The 21,436-nt window shown below is 45.9% G+C and overlaps 1 protein-coding gene across 7 annotated transcripts in view; it reads right to left on the bottom strand.

Moving 5' to 3' along the window:
* Positions 1-7,307: 7,307 nt before the first annotated feature.
* robo2 (roundabout, axon guidance receptor, homolog 2 (Drosophila)) overlaps positions 7,308-21,436 on the bottom strand; it is a 388,246-nt gene continuing 374,117 nt past the window's right edge. For 4 of the 7 annotated variants that reach the window (XM_042296388.1, XM_042296384.1, XM_042296385.1 and 1 more), the window contains 5 exons: positions 18,054-18,239; positions 17,381-17,539; positions 16,032-16,304; positions 12,129-12,326; positions 7,308-10,564 (listed from right to left, as the gene is read on the bottom strand). In XM_042296388.1, coding sequence (XP_042152322.1) covers positions 10,563-10,564; positions 12,129-12,326; positions 16,032-16,304; positions 17,381-17,539; positions 18,054-18,239 — 818 coding nt within the window. In that variant the 3' untranslated portion in view covers positions 7,308-10,562. The remainder of the gene's footprint in view (positions 10,565-12,128; positions 12,327-16,031; positions 16,305-17,380; positions 17,540-18,053; positions 18,240-21,436) is intronic. The other 3 variants (XM_042296383.1, XM_042296386.1, XM_042296387.1) reach the window with 3 other exon arrangements.

Genomic DNA, 21,436 nt, shown 5'->3' on the forward strand with positions numbered 1-21,436 from the left:
GAGTATAACAGAACTGATATTGTAGGCAAAAACCTGAGGAAAATCCAACAAGAAGTGCTGTTTTTCCCGAAAGCTCTCTGTTCCATGGGATGCCTTGACTCCATTTAAAATGATATCAACCAGAATCATTTTCCTATGGCTTCCTCAAGGTGTGAACAGTCTTTAGACATAGTTTCAGGCTTTTATTTTGAAAAATGAGCGAGAAAGAACCCATCACGTCAGTGGATGGCTGGGTGCCAGCAGAGTTTTTCATACGCAACAGCCATTTTTTCTCTCTCTCCTATGGAAGAAGCTACATTCTGGTTGACATATTATCGATTATATATTGTAAAATCAACCTGAGGATTGATTATAAAAAACATTTTACATCTTTCTACGCACTTTACGGATACTATGGAATTTGGAATTTTCGTTTGCGATGTCGTGAACGCTCGAGCCTGTGGATTTCTGAACATAACGCACCAAACAAATGGAGGTATTTTGGATATAAAAATAATCTTTATGGAACAAAAGGAACATTTATTGTGTAACTGGGAGTGTCATGAGTGCAAATATCCAAAGATCATCAAAGGTAAGCGATTGAATTTATTGCTTTTCTGAATTTTGTGACCAATCTACTTGGCTGCTAGCTGTTTGTAATATTTTGTTCTAACATAAATGCTTGTTATGCTTTCGCCAGAAAGCTTTATTGAAATCTGACATGTCAGATAGATTAACAACAAGCTAAACTGTGTTTTTCTATATTGCACTTGTGATTTCATGAAAATTCAATATTTTTAGTAATTTAATTTGAATTTGGCGCTCTGCAATAAAGCGGCCGTTGATGAAAACTATCCCGCTAACGGGATGGGTGCGTCAAGAAGTTTTAAATGATGTACTCAATATATATATATATATATATATATAATTTATGTGTTATTAGCACACTATGTTGGTCTATTGTTGTGTCTTAGATGAAGATCAGATCAAATGTGGTGACCAATTTATGCAGAAATCCAGGTTATTCCAAAGGGTTCACATACTTTTTCTTGCCACTATATGTTATATTCATGTCAGTTATAGGTATATTCATGCCAGTGTAAGGTATGTTCAAGTCAGTGTAAGGTATAATCATGTCAGTGGCCTGTGTAGGAAGTCAGCTGTGGCATGTAGGAAGGGCCTGACTGGCCACTAAGCCCTGGCAACATATGGTAAAAGTATTACACTCCACACTGCTTACTACCCTATCCATTATCATCCCTGCAGCCTGTCATTAAGAACCATTGATCCTCCCAAGACACCACACTGAACACAATGCTATGTTATAATGTGGGGATCACACGAAACCATCTACTGTTTCCCTGGAAGAGCAATTCAAGGAAAAGTAAGTGGTGGAACATTTACAGTGAGCTCCAAAACTAGAGTGACACATTTATTTTTTTGTTTTGGCTCTGTACTCCAGCACTTTGGATTTGAAATGATACAATGACTATGAGGTAAAAGTGCAGACTGTCAGCTTTAATTTGAGGGTATTTTCATCCATATTGGGTGAACTGTTTAGAAAATAAATATTGGGACAAATTCACTTATAGGTGTATTAAAGTAGTCAAAAGTTCAGTATTTGGTCCTATATTCATACCACGCAATGATTACATCAAGCTTGAGACTCTACAAACTTGTTGGATGCATTTGTTATTTTTCTTGTTGTTGTGTGTTTCAGATTATTTTTGTGTCTAATAGAAATGAATGGTAAATAATGTAGTGTGTCATTTTGGATTCACTTTAATTATAAATAAGAATATAATATGTTTGTAAACACATCTACATCAATGTGGATGCTACAATGATTACGGATAATCCTGATTGAATCGTGAATAATGATGAGTGAGAAAGTTACAGAGGCATAAATATAATACCCCCCCAAAATGCTAACCTCTTGTAATGGTGAGAGGCTAGTCTTTGGGGTATGATACATCTGCATCTGTAACTCATAATTATTCACGATTCATTCAGGACTATGCGTAATCATAGAAAGAGAGCGAGAGAGAGAGCGAAAGAGAGAGTGAGAGAGAGCGAGAGAGAGAGAGAGATAGAATTAACAAAGAAAATTATTAACAAAAAAACAGTGCAAACTAGAATGCTATCTGGCCTTAAACAGAGAGTACACAGTGGCAGAATACCTGACCACTGTGACTGACCCAAACTTAAGGAAAGCTTTAACTATGTACCGAATCAGCATAGCCTTGCTATTGAGTTAGGCCACCGTAGGCAGACCTGGCTCTCAAGAGAAGACAGGCCATGTGCACTGCCCACCAAATGAGGTGGAAACTGAGCTGCACTTCCTTACCTCCTGCCCAATGTATATTAGAGACACATATTTCCATCAGATTACACAGATCCACAAAGAATTAGAAAACAAACCCGATTTTGATCAACTCCCACATCTACTGGGTGAAATACCACAGTGTGCCATCACAGCGGAAAGGTCAACCAGTGAAGAACAAACACCATTGTAAATGCAACCCATATTTATGCTTATTCATTTTCCCTTTTGTCCATTGTTACAACACTGTATATATACATAATATGATATGTATATATGTAATGTCTTTATTCTTTTGGAAATTCTGTGAGTGTAATGTTTACCGTTCATTTTTATTGTTTATTTCACTTTGGTATATTATCTACTTCACATGCTTTGGCAATGTTAACATGTTTCCCATGCCAATAAAGCCCCTTGAATTGAATTGAATTGAGAGAGAGAGAGAGAGAGAGAGAGAGAGATGGTGCTGAAATGCTAATGTTCCCTGCTTGTCCCCAGCAGCTGGCCTTTGCTGTTTGACATGTGTGATGAATGGTGTAGAATTGGTACTGCTGCCCTCTCGCCTCCACTCATTGTCAGCAGTCCAGAGACAAAGAGAAGGAGAAAGACAAGAGGGAAAACCCAGCAGCACCAGCAATGGATGCTTCCTTTAATTAACACAAACCAGCAGCTCCCTTCCCCCTGCACACAGACACACCCTCATCGCCACTCATATCTCACTACAGTGTCGACGGGTATCTGCTGAGCACAGCTTATTTCCCTCTGCTCTGATAGCCACTGTGCGTTTCTAATCTCCCCACTTGCCTCTAGTCACCCGCGTCTCACGTGGCAATTACTACAGACACATGGAGGTGTAGAGGCTTCTAGGGTGTGGAGAGGCAAAGGACAGAAGAAAACACAGCGCTAAATCGACAGGTGAAAAATGGGAAAAGGGAACAGAAAAACAGCCAAGGAAATGGATGGAAATAAAGGATTGGGAAAGAGGAGAAAGACGTTTAGTAGGCAAAGAGCAGGGCAGTCATTACCCCCAGGCTGGGGCTGAGGATGAGACAGAGGATGAGACTGAGACTGGGTCTGAGGATGAGACAGAGGATGAGACTGAGACTGGGTCTGAGGATGAGACAGACTAAGACTGAGGCTGTGGATGAGAATGAGACAGACTGAGAATGGGCTGAGGATGAGATTGGGACTGAGACTGGGGCTGAGGATGAGACTGGGGCTGAGGATGAGACAGACTAAGATTGAGGCTGAGGATGAGACAGGCTGAGGATGAGACAGAGGATGAGACTGAGACTGGGTCTGAGGATGAGACAGACTAAGACTGAGGCTGAGGATGAGAATGAGACAGACTGAGAATGGGCTGAGGATGAGACTGAGACTGGGGCTGAGGATGAGACTGGGGCTGAGGATGAGACAGACTAAGACTGAGGCTGAGGATGAGAATGAGACAGACTGAGAATGGGCTGAGGATGAGACTGAGACTGGGTCTGAGGATGAGACACTAAGAATGGGCTGAGGATGAGACTGGGGCTGAGACACTAAGAATGGGCTGAGGATGAGACAGACTGAGAATGGGCTGAGGATAAGACTGACACTGGGGCTGAGGATGTGTCTGAGACGGGCTGAGAATGAGTCTGAGACTGGAGCTGAGGATGAGACGGGCTGGGGCTGAGGATGAGACTGACACTGGGGCTGAGGATGAGGCTGAGACAAGAGGCTGAGGCTGGGGCTGATGATGAGACTGAGACAAGAGGCTGAGACTAAGGCTGAGGCTGGGGCTGGGGTTGAGACTGAGGCTGGGGCTGAGACTGAGACTGAGGCTAAGACTGAGGCTGAGACTGAATATGAGACTGCGGCTGAGACTGGGGCTGAGACTGAGACTGGGGCTGAGACTGAGACTGAGGCTGAGAATGGGACTGAGACTGGGGCTGAGACTGACATGAGACTGAGACTGAGACTGGGGCTGAGACTGAGACTGGGGCTGAGACTGGGGCTGAGACTGGGGCTGAGAGGGCTGAGACTGGGGCTGAGACTGAGAATGGGACTGAGAATGGGACTGAGACTGGGGCTGAGACTGACACTGAGACTGAGGCTGAGACTGGGGCTGAGACTGGGGCTGAGACTGGGGCTGAGACTGAGACTGGGGCTGAGACTGGGACTGAAACTGGGGCTGAGACTGAGACTGAGGCTGAGAATGGGACTGAGACTGGGGCTGAGACTGACACTGAGACTGAGGCTGAGACTGGGGCTGAGACTGGGGCTGAGACTGAGACTGGGGCTGAGACTGGGGGGCTGAGACAGGGGCTGAGACTGAGACTGGGGCTGAGACTGAGACTGGGGCTGAGACTGGGGCTGAGACTGGGGCTGAGACTGGGAGCTGAGACTGAGACTGGGGCTGAGACTGGAGGCTGAGACTGGGGCTGAGACTGAGACTGGGGCTGAGACTGAGACTGGGGCTGAGACTGAGACAGGGGCTGAGACTGGGGCTGAGACTGGGGCTGAGACTGACACTGGGGCTGAGACTGAGACTGGGGCTGAGACTGGGGCTGAGTCTGGGACTGAGTCTGGGACTGAGGCTGAGACTGAGACTGAGACTGGGGCTGAGTTGTGACATAGTGAATTTGTCCCTGCTTCACCAGCACTGATGGATTGTTTGCTGAATCTTTGTCATTATGACGACAAATATTTTCCAACCGTTTCCAATATCACGTACGTGGAGGGAAGGAAGGCCTTGGGAAAACACACTGATCTGAGACAGGACAGAGATCTGTCTCTAACCTTCTCACACTCCTCATTCTCTCTGCTTCAATCATTCACATTGATCAGAGAGAGAGAGAGAAAGTGAGAGAGTAGTGATTTAGGGAGTTGGAGGACTGGTAAATGTAACTAGTTCTTAACTTACTTTCTCTTACTAGCGCATTGTAGGTTTGGTTTGTTAGTGGAGAGTGAGGGGAGCTGTTTGGAATGCTGTTCCTCAAGCTATTGGCTTGAAAGGTGCTGTTTTAAAGCCCCAGACAGAGAATTCAGAACAGAGAGGGAGAGAGAAAAAGAAAGGAAGAAAACGAGTGAGTGGGGTGAGAGAAAACAAGAGTGAGAGAGAGGGAGAGAAATGTAGAGAGAGATCAAAGATATTAACATGAATAATTGCTGTCATTTAGGTGGAGCGGAGAGCAGGAATGGGATAATGAAATAATTTAACGAACTATAAAACAGCCTTTTATTGGTTTTCATTACGTGAGCCATCGTTCCTTAAACTCCATCAGACTAGCTGGCTTTCACATTACAAATCAGTTGGAGGTCTGTCTAAAAGCCTCTCTATGCTCAGAAGAACATCACCCAAAGCAGTCTATAAGTACACAGACATACCAAATGACAGGGGACACAGAGCAACCTAACATTCAGATGAGACATTTGCTAATAAAGTCATAGCAAACTAAGTTGCTCTGATGGACTTGTTAAGGAGAAAAGTAAGTTTTCCCTCCAAGCAGTTATCAACGCCTCATTCTGCATCATTTGCTGACTCTATTTGTCACATCCTGGTGTTCAAAAAGGAAAAATATAAAATGCACTATCTGAGCAACATTTCTGTCTCAAGTTATTTTAAGTTCTTAAGTGTTATTCAAAGCGCGGGTGTCGATCTCATTGAGGGATTGGCGTTCTGTTTGATGTTGGCACTCTCTGAGAGGAGCAGCATGTCAACTGGTTTGACACAAAAAGCACAGCTGAGTCAGACACCCTCTCAAACACATACAGTACACACAGGCACGACCACACGCACACACACACACACACACGCACACACACACACGCACACACACACAAATACACACACACACACGCACAAACACACACACACACACACACAAATACACACACACACACACACGCACACACACACACAAATACACACGCACACACACGCACACACACACACACACAAATACACACACACACACGCACGCACACACACACACACACACACGACAGAAGGAAACAATATTATTTTTAGGAGACTTTAGGAGAAAGTTTTTGTCTTTCTCTTGGAACAAAATACTGTATGTCCAAAAATCCATACTCAAGATGTCAGCCAATGAAACCATGGTACAGACATTTTCCAGCCGACTTTGAAAGATACTGATATTGTGTAAAACACCTTGTCAATCAACGGAGCGAAAGACAAGGGTTCACATTTTTCAAAAATATTTTATTTGTTGATAGTGATCCAGGTACAAGGAAATAAAATAACTTGGATTGATTCTTAAAGGACATGGGAATGAGAATTGAATTTCTTGCTCCACTATTTTCCTCTTCTTGGACAAGGACATGCAAGGGAATACAGAAGGTTGTACAGAATGTAGAAATGGCATTGGAGAGATGGCATCACCTTGCCCGACACTGTACAGAAAGACTTCACCCAACAACTTGCTCTTTTTCTCTTTTTTTAATCCTCTTTTTTTGTTGCAAAAAGCCGAACACACAGATCCAACAATACTGAGAAAAGGAACCAGAGACGGAAAGCCAAAGTACTTTCCAACCTTCCAAAAAAGACACCTGTATCTATTGCCTTGTCAAGCAAATGAGGAGCATATCGCTGTTTGTGTTTGGAAAAAGTTTGAGTTTCTTTCGTTTTGAGATGAGACGGAGCAGAGTTGTTAACATGCAGGACCCAGTGACTCCATTGTCTCTGACAACTAATGACTCAGCTTTGCAACTTGCAAAGGACCTGGAGAGTCAATCAAGTCCTTATGGCCCAGCTCAGGGAAGGGCAATTTCAGTCCTCGGTGGGCCTTATTGATGCCACATTTTTGCCCCAGCTAACTCACCTGACTCTAATAATCAACTAATCATGATCTTCAGTTAAGAATGTAATTAGTTGAATCAGCTGTGTTTGCTGGGGACGGGGACAATGTGTAACAGCACTCTGGCCCCTGAGGACTGGAGTTGCCCATCCCTGGCCTTCTCCGACAGCAAAGCTTACAAAAAAACAAACATTTTATATTCTACAAATCTTTATGCATATTTCACAATATACCTTTTTATTATCATTTTAATAAATACAAAACAACAACACTGTGATTTAAAAGAAAACCATGACTATTAAAAAGACACAAAAACACATTAGAAGTATCAATATTAATTTGGTATGTTCTGTTCCTGACATCTTGCCTTAAGGTGGATGGACCAGCACGTTAAACGTGGAATTAAAACCACTGGCGAAAAGAAATGAAACAGGACAGCATCGGACATAAACGAGGGATATCTTTCAGCAATGAAACTGGAATGAAATAACCGAGTGGAGATGCATATGAATATATACACACATACATGAACACCGCCAGAATGTACAGTAAAATAACCTGAGACACTCCTTGCACCTCATTTCCAGAACACTGGCCACTAGGTTGATGATATGAAATGACAGTGACATGAACACAACAGTACAACAGCATATCTGGCCAAGCCTTCCGTTTGCTTTCCAACTATCCTTTTATCAACATTAAGCAGTACAAAAGAAGACAAAATAAACATTTTACCGGTAAAATCCTGAACGTTGATATCGAACACATCGTTAAGCAACCTTTTTGAGTCCATAAAAGGCATACAAAGAAACAGGCTTTAAAAAAATGATAAGAACATTGTTTGAGAAGATACAAATAGAATATCTGAGGCTGAATAGTTCCATGTGGCAGAAGGAAAACGTGTTGTGAAAGGCAGATAGAAAGTAGTGCTATATGCTGTAGAGACAGAGGCAGTGTGATCTCCTACTGCAGGTGGCTCTTCTCCATTCTGACTGTACCTGCCTTCTGCTTTACTATCTAATGCATTCTGGGAATTGGAGTCCCAATAGGGAGTCTAGTTAATGTTCTACTGTGTGCTAATTATAACATAGTACCATACTTCAAGGCAGGGACTGCAGTGCTCGGACTGAAACAGATACACAACAGTTGAGGCAGAAGCAGGCCATTGTTGTTTTTCATGGGATGCCATGGATGTGGAGTACATTTTACATTTACATTTGAGTCATTTAGCAGAAGTTCTTATCCAGAGCGCCATACGGAAGCAATTAGGGTTAAGTGCCTTGCTCAAGGACACACTTACAGATTTTTCACCTAGTTGGCTTGGGCATTCGATCCAGCAAACCTTCAGTTACTGGACAACGCTCTTAACCGAGTACATTGGCGGCAGGGTAGCCTAGTGGTTAGAGTGTTGGACTTGTAACTGAAAGGTTGCAAGTTCAAATCCCTGAGCTAACAACGTACAAATCTGTCATTCTACCCCTGAACAGGCAGTTAACCTACTGTTCATAGGCCGTCATTGAAAATAAGAATTTGTTCTTAACTGACTAAAATAAATTAAGTGCTCTAAATTATGCAAAATAAAGTTAAAATGGATGACAAAAGAAATGTTTGACTCATAACAAAGGAGACAAAAGAAGGACCTATCCTAAAGCCTCTTTCCTGGCAATAGAGTGGCTTTAGCGTCAATATTACTGTTTGTTCTTACTACAACTGGGTTCGACCCAATCCAGAGTTTAACAGCGGGATGATTAAAAGGAAGCAAGTCGTATGTCAGTTTTAGATTTAAGCAATAAGGCACCTCGGGGGTTTGTGGTATATGACCAATGTACCATGCCTAAGTGCTGTTCGCGGAGTGCCTCGATTCAGCCCATAGCCGTGGTATATTGGCCATATACCACAAACCCCTGAGGTGCCTTATTGCTATTATAAACTGGTTACCAATGTAATTAAAGCAGTAGAAATAAATGTTATGTCATACCTGTGGTATACGGTCTGATATACCACGGCTTTCAGCCAATCAGCATTAAGGGCTCGAAAACACCCAGTTTATAATAAAGATTACACCTATTGAACTATGGCTTTGAGGCTCCTCATAGTGTATTCTAAGTGCTATTCTATGGTTTCAGTGACTAGATTCTAGATGTTCACTTTGTCCATATTGCTCGACGCATTATACAAATGATCTTCAGATGAAAACAAAAACTCTAGAATTCAATGAAGATAGAATCAAAGAAGATGAGATGAAGATCAAATAAATTGTATTTAAACGCTGACATGAAGATGAGGGCCCAGCTAGACGTCCATTGTAATGTGGCTGTGTTATGTTCTGAAAACAAGACAATGCCTGGACTACCTCACAACTGCCAGCTCTAACAAGTCTATAGCAGTCCATTTGTAGGACTATAAGATTGCAATAGAATCAGATGACGTTAACCCAATAATCAACGAATAAAAAATAAATAAAAAATGTAACCTTTATAGAACAAGGCAAGTCAGTTAAGATCAAATTCTTACTCACAATGACGGCCTAGGAACAGTGGGTTAACTGTTACCTTATCAGCTCGGGGATTCGATATACCAACCTTTCAGTTACTGGCCCAATGCGCTAACCATTAACACCTCCTCTCTCTGTCTCTACTCTGCCCCTTCTCTGCCCCCAACCTCAAAGACACAACAACAAAAAACATCTGCTTTCTGATTAGCCCTAACTTGGGAATGGGTATCCATTTAGTTGCTGTCCATAAGCAACCTCTTACTCTTTAATATCTCTCTGTACATTAGTATATATTTTCTCATCTTTCTAGAGAAACTCCTCTTCACATGTTCTTCCGGTACTTCCTGTCAGTAGGAGCTATGCTTTTGTGCTTATCACCAAAAATCGCAGTGCAAAAAAACAATAATTAATAATAATAATGATAATAATTAATCAATGATAGGTATTAACAAATGATGGATCGTAAAAACAATGATTTTATGGCACACCAGCCTATCAATTCACGTATAATACAAATGACTAGATATAACCAACAGTATGGAATGAAGAAGCTCAAACTGAAGTAGGCTTGCATAGCAATGCAACAACAAGGTAAATCATCTATTTACAGGAAACAAGATTCACTTTTTTCCCCAAGGACAGTTACTTTGAAAATGTGTTTTCTCATAAAGGTGTTTTAATTATTTTGTTAACTTGCTCTTTTCTGACTGAAAAAAATTAAGGTGGAAGGTGGGAAATCATTTTCTTGAGGACAACAACAACAGTGGGATGTACAGTATGTATGTCTGTGTTTATACATCACATTTACAGTTCTGTTATGGTGGTCATCATCGTCATCTTCCTGCTCCTCTCCTCTGATAATACACAAAGAAGGACAAAGTTCATTGCACCAACAGGCGAGGCGTAATTCTGATGAGGACGACGAGGCTTACTCCAGTTCAGTTCAGATCCTACTGCAGGCAGGTCACTCTGTGAGAGAGACAGAGAGAACAGCAATGTCAAGACATAGCTAAATCTTTGCCAAAATGATATACATTTAGGGTGCGTCATACATTTACTCTTGCTATCTACTCCGATTTCAGAGCACTCTAGTCTGAGTGTGCCAGAGCGCAGGGAGGAGGTCAGAGACCTGGTTGTGTGGTGCCAGGGCAACCATCTCTACCTCAATGTGATCAAAACAAAGGAGATGATTGTGGACAACAGGAAAAGGAGGGTTGAGCATGCCCCCATTCCCAGCGACGGGGATGTAGTGGAACAGGTGGAGAGCCTGTTGGTGTCCACATCACCAACAAACTATCATGGTCCAAACACACTAAGACCGTTGTGAAGAGGGCACGACAAAACCTATTCCCCCTCAGGAGACTGAAAAGATTTGGCTTGGGTCCTCAGATCCTACAGATTCTACAGCTGCACCATAGAGAGCATCCTGACGGGTTGCATCACTGCCTGGTATGGCAACTGTTTGGACTCCGACTTCAAGGCACTATAGAGGGTAGTGCGTACGGCCCAGTACATCACTGGGGCCAAGCTTCCGCCATCCAGGACCTCTATATCAGGTGGTGTCAGAGGAAGGCTCAAAAAATTGTCAGACTCCAGCCACCATGGTCATAGACTGTTCTCTCTGTTACCGCACGGCAAGCGGTATTGGAGCGCCAAGTCGAGTTCCAAAAGGATTCTGAACAGCTTCTACACAGCTTCTACATAAGGCATATGAACAGCTAATCAGACCCTTATTTTATGCTGCTGCTACTCTCTGTTTATAATCTATGCATAGTCACTTTAACTCTCCCGACATGTACATATTACCTCAATTACCTCAAGTAACCGGTGCCCCTGCACATTGACTCTGTACTGGTACCCCCTCCCTATATATAGCCTCAATTGTTGTTTTACTGCTACTGTTAAATTACATGATACTTTTATTTTCTATTTTTTACAAAAAAAAATCTTAACTTTTTAAAGCATTGTTGGGCTTGTAAGTAAGTTTTATTCTGCGCATGTGACAAATAACATTTGATTTGATTTGAATAACTGCCAAACGCTCAACACCTGTTGATTATGACCGGTATCAGTAAACGTTGGCAACATTTTTTAAATTAAATTGTTGCCAGCTGCAGTTACAGTCACCAACGCTCTGGATAATATGAAAACAGCCTAACCAGACCTGCTAGGGGAAGTAAAATGGTCAGAGTGAGGTGTTCTCTCATTTGTGTCTGGAAGTAGCTAGCAAAATAGCCAACGTTAGCCAGTTAGCTTGGGTGCTTGACTGCCGTTGTGAGGTCAGAACACTCTGATCAACCCTACTCCTCAGCCAGAGCGTCCAGTGTGCACTCTGAACACTCAGAGAGCAAAACGCTCTGATTTTACAAACGGACAATCTGACAGCGCTCTGAATTTACCAATGACCAGAGGGCACTTTGAGCGTACTCTGGCACTCCCGATTGAATTTACAAACGCATAATCAATATAGTTGCTTATGACATCAAAATGCCTTCTTGTGATAAGACAGTAGACAAAATTGTGTGATACTTACATAACTCGCCTGAGTACTGTCCCTGTCCGTTGGTCCCCAGGAAGTCATTGTGGTCTGTGGCAGTCCGTTGGTGTGGCCCTCGAGGTCCCTCTCCCTTGCGTGGCCCCGTGGAGCCCTTGGAGGAGGCTGTCCCAGAGGAGCTGTGGCCCCCAGGGGAGGGGAACAAGGGTTTATTGTAGGGGGGCAGGCACCCCTCTTCTGGACAAACACACAGAGGGAAACATTCAGATTGTTACTACTAACCCTGACTGCAGTTGAGAGTGTTTTATTTATTTTAAATTATATTAACCTTTATTTTACAAGGCAGGTCAACTAAGAACACATTGTTATTTAAAATGACGGCCTGGCAAGAGGAAAAAGGGCTCCTGTGGGGCAGAGGGTGAGGAAAACGCATTCTCATTTACAGAAATGACATGGGGAGGGACAACAAAAGTGTTCAACAACATGGCTGTTTGTCGATTCATTTTGGGGGGCTAGGTAAGTTTGGGCAGCCGTCGGTGGATTGGCTGGGTGGTGGTGGTTGCAGAAGGAACGATAGTGAGACAGAAAGCCCGTTGGCAGACCTCCCTCCTAATGACATCTGCAGTGTGTTGGTGCCAGTGGGCATTGTGGGCTCACACATGGGTCCCCCAGCTAACGCCCTTATGAAGAGGGGAAAGGCAACTACAGAGTTGTTAGTGTCTGCTGTGGCACCCCCTGCTGCAGATCAGTATATTGTAGTGTTGACCTGCTGTGGCACCCCCTGCTGCAGGTCAGTATATTGCAGTGTTGACCTGCTGTGGCACCCCTGCTGCAGGTCAGTATATTGTAGTGTTGACCTGATGTGGCACCCCTGCTGCAGGTCAGTATATTGCAGTGTTGACCTGCTGTGGCACCCTGCTGCAGGTCAGTATATTGCAGTGTTGACCTGATGTGGTACCCCCTGCTGCAGGTCAGTATATTGCAGTGTTGACCTGATGTGGTACCCCCTGCTGCAGGTCAGTATATTGTAGTGTTGACCTGCTGTGATACCCCCTGCTGCAGATCAGTATATTGTAGTGTTGACCTGCTTGACCTCCTGCTGCAGATCAGTATATTGTAGTGTTGACCTGCTGTGGCACCCCTGCTGCAGATCAGTATATTGTAGTGTTGACCTGCTGTGGTACCCCTGCTGCAGATCAGTATATTGTAGTGTTGACCTGCTGTGGCACCCCTGCTGCAGATCAGTATATTGTAGTGTTGACCTGCTGTGGTACCCCCTGCTGCAGATCAGTATATTGTAGTATTGACCTGCTGTGGTACCCCTGCTGCTGATCAGTATATTGTAGTGTTGACCTGCTGTGGTACCCCCTGCTGCAGATCAGTATATTGTAGTGTTGACCTGCTGTGGTACCCCCTGCTGCAGATCAGTATATTGTAGTGTTGACCTGCTGTGGCACCCCTGCTGCAGATCAGTATATTGTAGTGTTGACCTGCTGTGGTACCCCCTGCTGCAGATCAGTATATTGTAGTGTTGACCTGCTGTGGTACCCCCTGCTGCAGATCAGTATATTGTAGTATTGACCTGCTGTGGTACCCCTGCTGCTGATCAGTATATTGTAGTGTTGACATGCTGTGGCACCACCTGCTACAGATCAGTATATTGTAGTGTTGACCTGCTGTGACACCCCTGCTGCAGATCAGTATATTGTAGTGTTGACCAGCTGTGACACCCCTGCTGCAGATCAGTATATTGTAGTGTTGACATGCTGTGGTACCCCTGCTGCAGATCAGTATATTGTAGTGTTGACCAGCTGTGGTACCCCTGCTGCAGATCAGTATATTGTAGTGTTGACCTGCTGTGGCACCTCCTGCTGCAGATCAGTATATTGTAGTGTTGACCTGCTGTGGCACCCCCTGCTGCAGATCAGTATATTGTAGTGTTGACCTGATGTGGTACCCCCTGCTGCAGATCAGTATATTGTAGTGTTGACCTGCTGTGGTACCCCTGCTGCAGATCAGTATATTGTAGTATTGACCTGCTGTGGTACCCCCTGCTGCTGATCAGTATATTGTAGTGTTGACCTGCTGTGGCACCTCCTGCTGCAGATCAGTATATTGTAGTGTTGACCTGCTGTGGCACCTCCTGCTGCAGATCAGTATATTGTAGTGTTGACCTGCTGTGGCACCCCTGCTGCAGATTCTTTATATTGTAGTGTTGGCCTGCTGTGGCACCCCTGCTGCAGGTCAGTATATTGCAGTGTTGACCTGCTGTGGCACCCTGCTGCAGATCAGTATATTGTAGTGTTGACCTGCTGTGGCACCCCTGCTGCAGATCAGTATATTGTAGTGTTGACCTGCTGTGGCACCCCTGCTGCAGATCAGTATATTGTAGTGTTGACCTGATGTGGTACCCCTGCTGCAGATCAGTATATTGTAGTGTTGACCTGCTGTGGCACCTCCTGCTGCAGATCAGTATATTGTAGTGTTGACCTGCTGTGGCACCCCTGCTGCAGATCAGTATATTGTAGTGTTGACCTGCTGTGGCACCCCTGCTGCAGATCAGTATATTGTAGTGTTGACCTGATGTGGTACCCCCTGCTGCAGATCAGTATATTGTAGTGTTGACCTGCTGTGGTACCCCCTGCTGCAGATCAGTATATTGTAGTGTTGACCTGCTGTGGCACCCCTGCTGTAGATCAGGATATTGTAGTGTTGACCTGCTGTGGCGCCCCTGCTGCAGATCAGGATATTGTAGTGTTGACCTGCTGTGACACCTCCTGCTGCAGATTCTTTATATTGTAGTGTTGACCTGCTGTGATACCCCCTGCTGCAGATCAGTATATTGTAGTGTTGACCTGCTGTGGCACCCCTGCTGCAGATTCTTTATATTGTAGTGTTGACCTGCTGTGGTACCCCCTGCTGCAGATCAGTATATTGTAGTGTTGACCTGCTGTGGTACCCCCTGCTGCAGATCAGTATATTGTAGTGTTGACCTGCGGTGGCACCCCCTGCTCCAGGTCAGTATATTTTAGCACTGACATGCTTTGGCACCTTCTGTGTATCAGTCAACTTGGAGAGCCTTCTTATCTCTGCTGTGTATCAGTCCACTTGGAGAGCCTTCTGAACTCTGCGGTGTATCAGTCAACTTGGAGTGCACTTCTTATTGTCTTCTGAAGAAGAATCTGATAAATGTGATACCTCACTGTATCTCCGGGTCTGTCTGTCTGTTGTTCTGTCTGGCTCTCTGTCTGCCTCTCTGTCTGTTGCTCTGTCTGTCCTGGCACAGACAGGACAGGAACACAGCATGGTGAGGTCTAATGACTCCACACACAGACAGATGGGTGGAGTGGTGGAGTGGCCGCTGTTTGTCTGAGAGGAGAAAGCTGGGGTGATTAGACTGCATCTGTCTGGCTAGAGCCTTCTGCCTGGACTGGGCTGGAGCCGGACACCATTGGCGATGCCTACAGGCTGTGTGTGTGTGTGTGTGTGTGTGTGTGTGTGTGTGTGTGTGTACGTGCGTGCGTGCGTAGGGGGGAAATTCTGGAAGACAAGTACAAGTGGCAGACAGTGCAATCTGTTCATGGGAGCTCAGTCTCCTCTCAGCAGGAGATTGAACACCAGGGTTTAGTAAAGGCTCTGGTCTGCCAAGGCACCGCGGCCATCAGGACCCTGCTGTCATACAGTTAAGGGCTCTGGATCTCTCTTTGTACAGCAATGGCTGCTGACCTAACCACATATCTACTGGCTCCATACTGTGGTGCGGAATATGAGTTATTGTTCTAAAGTAATGTTCGCTCACATCCAACACACTGCCACAAGTGCAGGATACAAGAAATTGGCATCTGCAAATTAGATAGAACACTATACTAATGTTTGGATCGGGTCGAGTCTTTCAGACAGCGTGCTGGCATTTTCACTTGCTTTTACCCTCCAGTCCAGTACCTGTTTTGTGTCCCCTGCGTGGGTCGTCTCCTCGGTCCATGGATGCTAGTCTGTCCTGGGCCTGGCGGTGCCGCTCCAGAGAGGTGCGTGTCTGTCTGTCCATGCAGCTCTTCATCTCCTCCAGCCCAGACAGGGGCATGGCACCACACATGGGCTGGCGCTCCAGGGACGAGGCCTTCTTCTCGGTTGGGGGGCACACACCGCCTACACTACGGGCTCCCTGGATAGGCCCTGGTCCCTGGATGGGCGGGGGGTCAGGGGGAGGAGGTAGGTCTGGGAGGGAGGGGTGATGTGGTTAAATACATGGTAACAGTCTGGTGATATATCAGTAATCAGTCAATCAGTTTTAATCAGTAATTGTATTATTGTCCAAGTCCTTACAGATTAGGGCTCTCCAACCCTGTCACTGGAGAGCTATCCTCCTGTAGGCTCCAATCCTGTCACTGGAGAGCTATCCTCCTGTAGGCTCCAACCATGTTACTGGAGAGCTATCCTCCTGTAGGCTCCAACCCTGTCATTGGAGAGCTATCCTCCTGTAGGCTCCAGCCCTGTCACTGGAGAGCTATCCTCCTGTAGGCTCCAATCCTGTCACTGGAGAGCTATCCTCCTGTAGGCTCCAACCCTGTCATTGGAGAGCTATCCTCCTGTAGGCTCCAGCCCTGTCACTGGAGAGCTATCCTCCTGTAGGCTCCAATCCTGTCACTGGAGAGCTATCCTCCTGTAGGCTCCAATCCTGTCACTGGAGAGCTATCCTCCTGTAGGCTCCAACCCTGTTACTGGAGAGCTATCCTCCTGTAGGCTCCAACCCTGTTACTGGAGAGCTATCCTCCTGTAGGCTTCAACCCTGTTACTGGAGAGCTATCCTCCTGTAGGCTCCAATCCTGTTATTGGAGAGCTATCCTCCTGTAGGCTTCAATCCTATTATTGGAGAGCTATCCTCCTGTAGGCTCCAAACCTGTCACTGGAGAGCTATCCTCCTGTAGGCTCCAACCCCAGTTGTAACTATCCTGAGTCAGTATTTTAACCAGCTAATTATTCAAATCAGGTGCGCTAGATTGAGGTTGGAGTGAAAACCTACTGGACAGTATCTCTCCAGGAACAGGGTTGGAGTGAAAACCTACTGGACAGTATCTCTCCAGGAACAGGGTTGGAGTGAAAACCTACTGGACAGTATCTCTCCAGGAACAGGGTTGGAGTGAAAACCTACTGGACAGTATCTCTCCAGGAACAGGGTTGGAGAGCCCTGGTATAGATGATGAGTAATTTGTGTCAGAGGTAAGTCTCCGCTTATACAAAGTTCTGGGAAAGTTCTGGTTAAAGCACCAAGCCGTCCAGGATCCCTCTCTTACCGTCTGCACTGGCGTCTCTCTTGTGGGGCGCGGTGCCCTGTCCCCGGGGCTTGCGGGTGGGCCGGGCAGCCCTCTGGTGGCCCAGGCTGTGTGTGCCCACCATGCTGCCATCTGTAGAGAAGGGACTGCTGGGCCGGGCCCGGTGGGACAGCCCTTTACCTGGAGGAGGAGGGAGAGAAGTGGAGAGAGAGGCCACTGGGTTAGTGGAGGTACTGAGGGGAACATGGAGAGAGGCGGGTTAAAGCGCATGCCTGGGATGAGAATGTGTATTTCCAAGCAGGAAGCTTGCAGGATCCCATGGAAGGTTCAGTTAGTTCATCAGTCACCAGAAATCCTCAAAATCACTCCATTATTTTGACAATGAGAAAGTACAGGCAGTGTTAGAAGCCTGCAAAGAAATCACCAGTGAGTTCACCCAGAAATCTTTCCTCTATCCCAATTTGGTAGGAGTCAGAGTGCAAAGCTGGAGGAAAGTTAGAGTTGAATCAAGGTTTGTATCCTTTGTTCAGCCACATATTGTAGAGCCATGCAGATTTTCCACCAAACAGCAGTAGAGAGGAGAAAACACCAGCCAGCAGATGGCAGGAAGTAGATCAATCACTGCATCTCTTTCTGAGTCATACAGAGGTTCCAGAGAGAACAGGCTGGAGGGGCTCCTTTCTCATATACCAACCTCTCTTGGCCAGGCTGGTGCCCTCCAGGTGGTAGCCTGCCTTGTCAGCGGCTGCCACCAGGGCCTGGGCGAAGCTACACTGGGTGTAGAGGGACCCGTCAGAGGAGCTGCCCACACTGGACCTGTGGCTGGAGTAGTGACGGTCATCTTCCTCTGAGGCTGACCCCCAGCCGTTAACCATGGACCCTAAGGGACACCACCAGCTAGACCATTAGAGCACTGCACAGGGTGTTTGTGTGTGTGTGTTCACAAATCAAGTAAGAGTCTCTTTAATATCCAACCGCATCATTTTTATAGCCTCCAGACCCCAAGCGAGGAAATTCCACAGACACAAAAGGCCTCGCCATATTGAACATCTGCGCAGTGGCTGTAGGTTTCAATGGATTCATGTGTTGTGGAATCTTGTAATGAGAGTTAATATCAGATTGTTAGGGCTCCATCTCAGGTTTCTCTGTGCTGCAGGGCCTCAGTGTTGTGGCAGGTCAGTAGTGATTTACTACACTCATTCTGTTCTGCCCATCATTAAACACACGCTCACACACACACGCTCATACACACACAGAGGCCTCTTGAGTTTGGCCTGCTTTTGATAAAGAAAAACAACACACCTGTCCAGAGCTGAGGTGACACTCCTGTCCAGAGCTGAGCTCCAGTATTACCTGAGGTGACACTCCTGTCCAGAGCTGAGCTCCAGTATTACCTGAGGTGACACTCCTGTCCAGAGCTGAGCTCCAGTATTACCTGAGGTGACACTCCTGTCTCGAGCTGAGCTCCAGTATTACCTGAGGTGGCACACCTGTCCAGAGCTGAGCCCCTGTATTACCTGAGGTGACACTCCTGTCCAGAGCTGAGCTCCAGTATTACCTGAGGTGACACTCCTGTCTCGAGCTGAGCTCCAGTATTACCTGAGGTGGCACACCTGTCCAGAGCTGAGCTCCAGTATTACCTGAGGTGACACACCTGTCCAGAGCTGAGCCCCTGTATTACCTGAGGTGACACACCTGTCCAGAGCTGAGCTCCAGTATTACCTGAGGTGACACTCCTGTCCAGAGCTGAGCCCCTGTATTACCTGAGGTGACACAGATGAAGCAGCTCACTAAACACTGTGTTGAGTCAAACACCTAATGGTGTCGCTGTTATAAACACCTGTCTCTCTTGTCAGACCTTGTTAATGCACTTCACGATCTGTGGAAAGTCCTGCAGCATTGACTTGTGATATAGTAGGAATACCAAATCCTTGAAGCTCAATTATATCACTAAACCAAGGCAGCAGAAATATGTAGCCTGTTGTATCACCGTCAGGAAGATTTAAAGACAAAAAGGGGAAAATGTCACATGCTGTTACGGCTCGCGTTTGTGGAATGACTGGACCAAGGTACAGCGTGGTAGGTGTACATCGTTCTTTTTATTGATGACACTAAAAGCTAGATAACAACGACAAAAACAAAAGCGCACAGTTCTGTAAGGCAAAATAAACTATACAGAAAACAAGATCCCAGCCTCCCGGGTGGCGCAGTGGTTAAGGGCGCTGTATTGCAGCGCCAGCTGTGCCATCAGAGACTCTGGGTTTGCGCCCAGGCTTTGTCGTAACCGGCGGCGCCTAGCGTCATCCAGGTTAGGGAGGGCTTGGCCGGTAGGGATGTCTTTGTCTCATCGCGCACCAGCAACTCCTGTGGCGGGCCGGGCGCAGTGCGCGCTAACCAAGGTTGCCAGGTGCGCGGTGTTTCCTCCGACACATTGGTGCGGCTGGCTTACGGGTTGGATGCGCGCTGTGTTAAGAAGCAGTGAGGCTTGGTTGGGTTGTGTATCGGAGGACTTTCAACCTTCGTCTCTCCCGAGCCCGTAAGGGAGTTGTAGCGATGAGACAAGATTGTAAATACTACAACAATTGGAAACCACGAAATTGGGGAGAAAAAGCGGTAAACCAAAACAATAATAATTAAGAAAAGAAAACAAGATCCCACAAAACCCAAAAGGAAAATGACAACTTATATATGATCCCCAATCAGAGACAACGATAGACAGCTGCCTCTGATTGGGAACCAAAAACACAAAGAAAACATAGATTTTCCCACCCGAGTCACACCCTGACCTAACCAAACATAGAGAATAATAAGGTTCTGACACATGCAAAATAATCAATATCTAGATTTTGCAGAAATACTGTAAGCTTATGGAAACCCTTGTGTATTGTGAGTGTTTTTCCTATCTGTGTTACTGTTAGTATGTCTAGATCCTTTAAGATACTCCTAAATAAATCCTTTCCAGTACTTGCAATAAAAAGTTTCATCGTGCCAACAAAAATATGCCACTCTGGCAGGCGAGATTACAGTCCGCTTATACGACAGCTTTCTGTCTGCTTGCTTGGCAGACACAATGAAGTGGCACTTACCCAAACACACACACACACACACAAAAACCTGTGGTTCGCAGACAAGCAGATGAGACAAAAATGAAAAGCAGAGTGCGGATGGTGTGATGAAGAAAATCGGGAAATATGGTAAGGAGCTCAGATGGAGGAGTAAAGGTCATGGGGACAGAGGGATGAGGGCAAAGACGGAGCAGCAGGGATGAGAGGGGTACTGAAAGGGGGGGTCAATAGGAAACAGAGGGGAAGAGGGGAACAGTGTAGAACAGAGGGGATGAGAGGGGTGAAGAGAGGGGGCTGAGATGGGGGTTCAGTGTGGAACAGAGGGGGTGAGAGGGGTCAGTGGAAACAGAGGGGATGAGAGAGGTGAAGAGAGGGGGCTGAGATAGGGGCAGTGTGGATCAGCCTCCCATCTCAGAGAGGTACTGAGATGGGAGTCAGTAGGTTGACAGAGGGATGAGAGGGGTGAGGAGAGGGGGTCAGTAGGGAGTAGAGGGGATGAGAGGGGTACTGAGATGGGGTAAGTGAGAACTGAGGGTGACAGACAAGTCTGGCCAAGGCAGGCCCATAGAGGAGCAGGCATGCCAGAGGTCTGGCCAAGGCAGGCCCACAGAGGAGTAGGCATGCCAGAGGTCTGGCCAAGGCAGGCACAGAGAGTGACAGGAGAGGATCAACTAAAGCCAAACACACACATGCACCAGCTGACTGAAAATACCCAAGACACTAACTACTTTCTGGCCTTTATCTTACCAGGCTATTTTCTCTCTGAGTTTTGATTCTAAGAATAAAAATGTAAAAAGTGAGAGTGCAATTCTTCTGGGACCAATCCTCCCACAAAGACTCATGCAGATATTGAAGTAAAATCAGAGCAAGAGACAGCCAAACCAAGGCACTGAGGCTTCCTTCCGAATCCTCTCCTTCAGCTCAGAACCACTGCCTCAGCACATCACATCACAAAGTGAGTTTCCTGCCACACTAACTGCAACTCTCTACTACTCCAGTGTGTCTTTGGGAC

The sequence above is a fragment of the Oncorhynchus tshawytscha genome, linkage group LG13, assembly GCF_018296145.1.
Source record: "Oncorhynchus tshawytscha isolate Ot180627B linkage group LG13, Otsh_v2.0, whole genome shotgun sequence".
In the NCBI taxonomy this organism is placed as follows: Eukaryota; Metazoa; Chordata; class Actinopteri; order Salmoniformes; family Salmonidae; genus Oncorhynchus; species Oncorhynchus tshawytscha.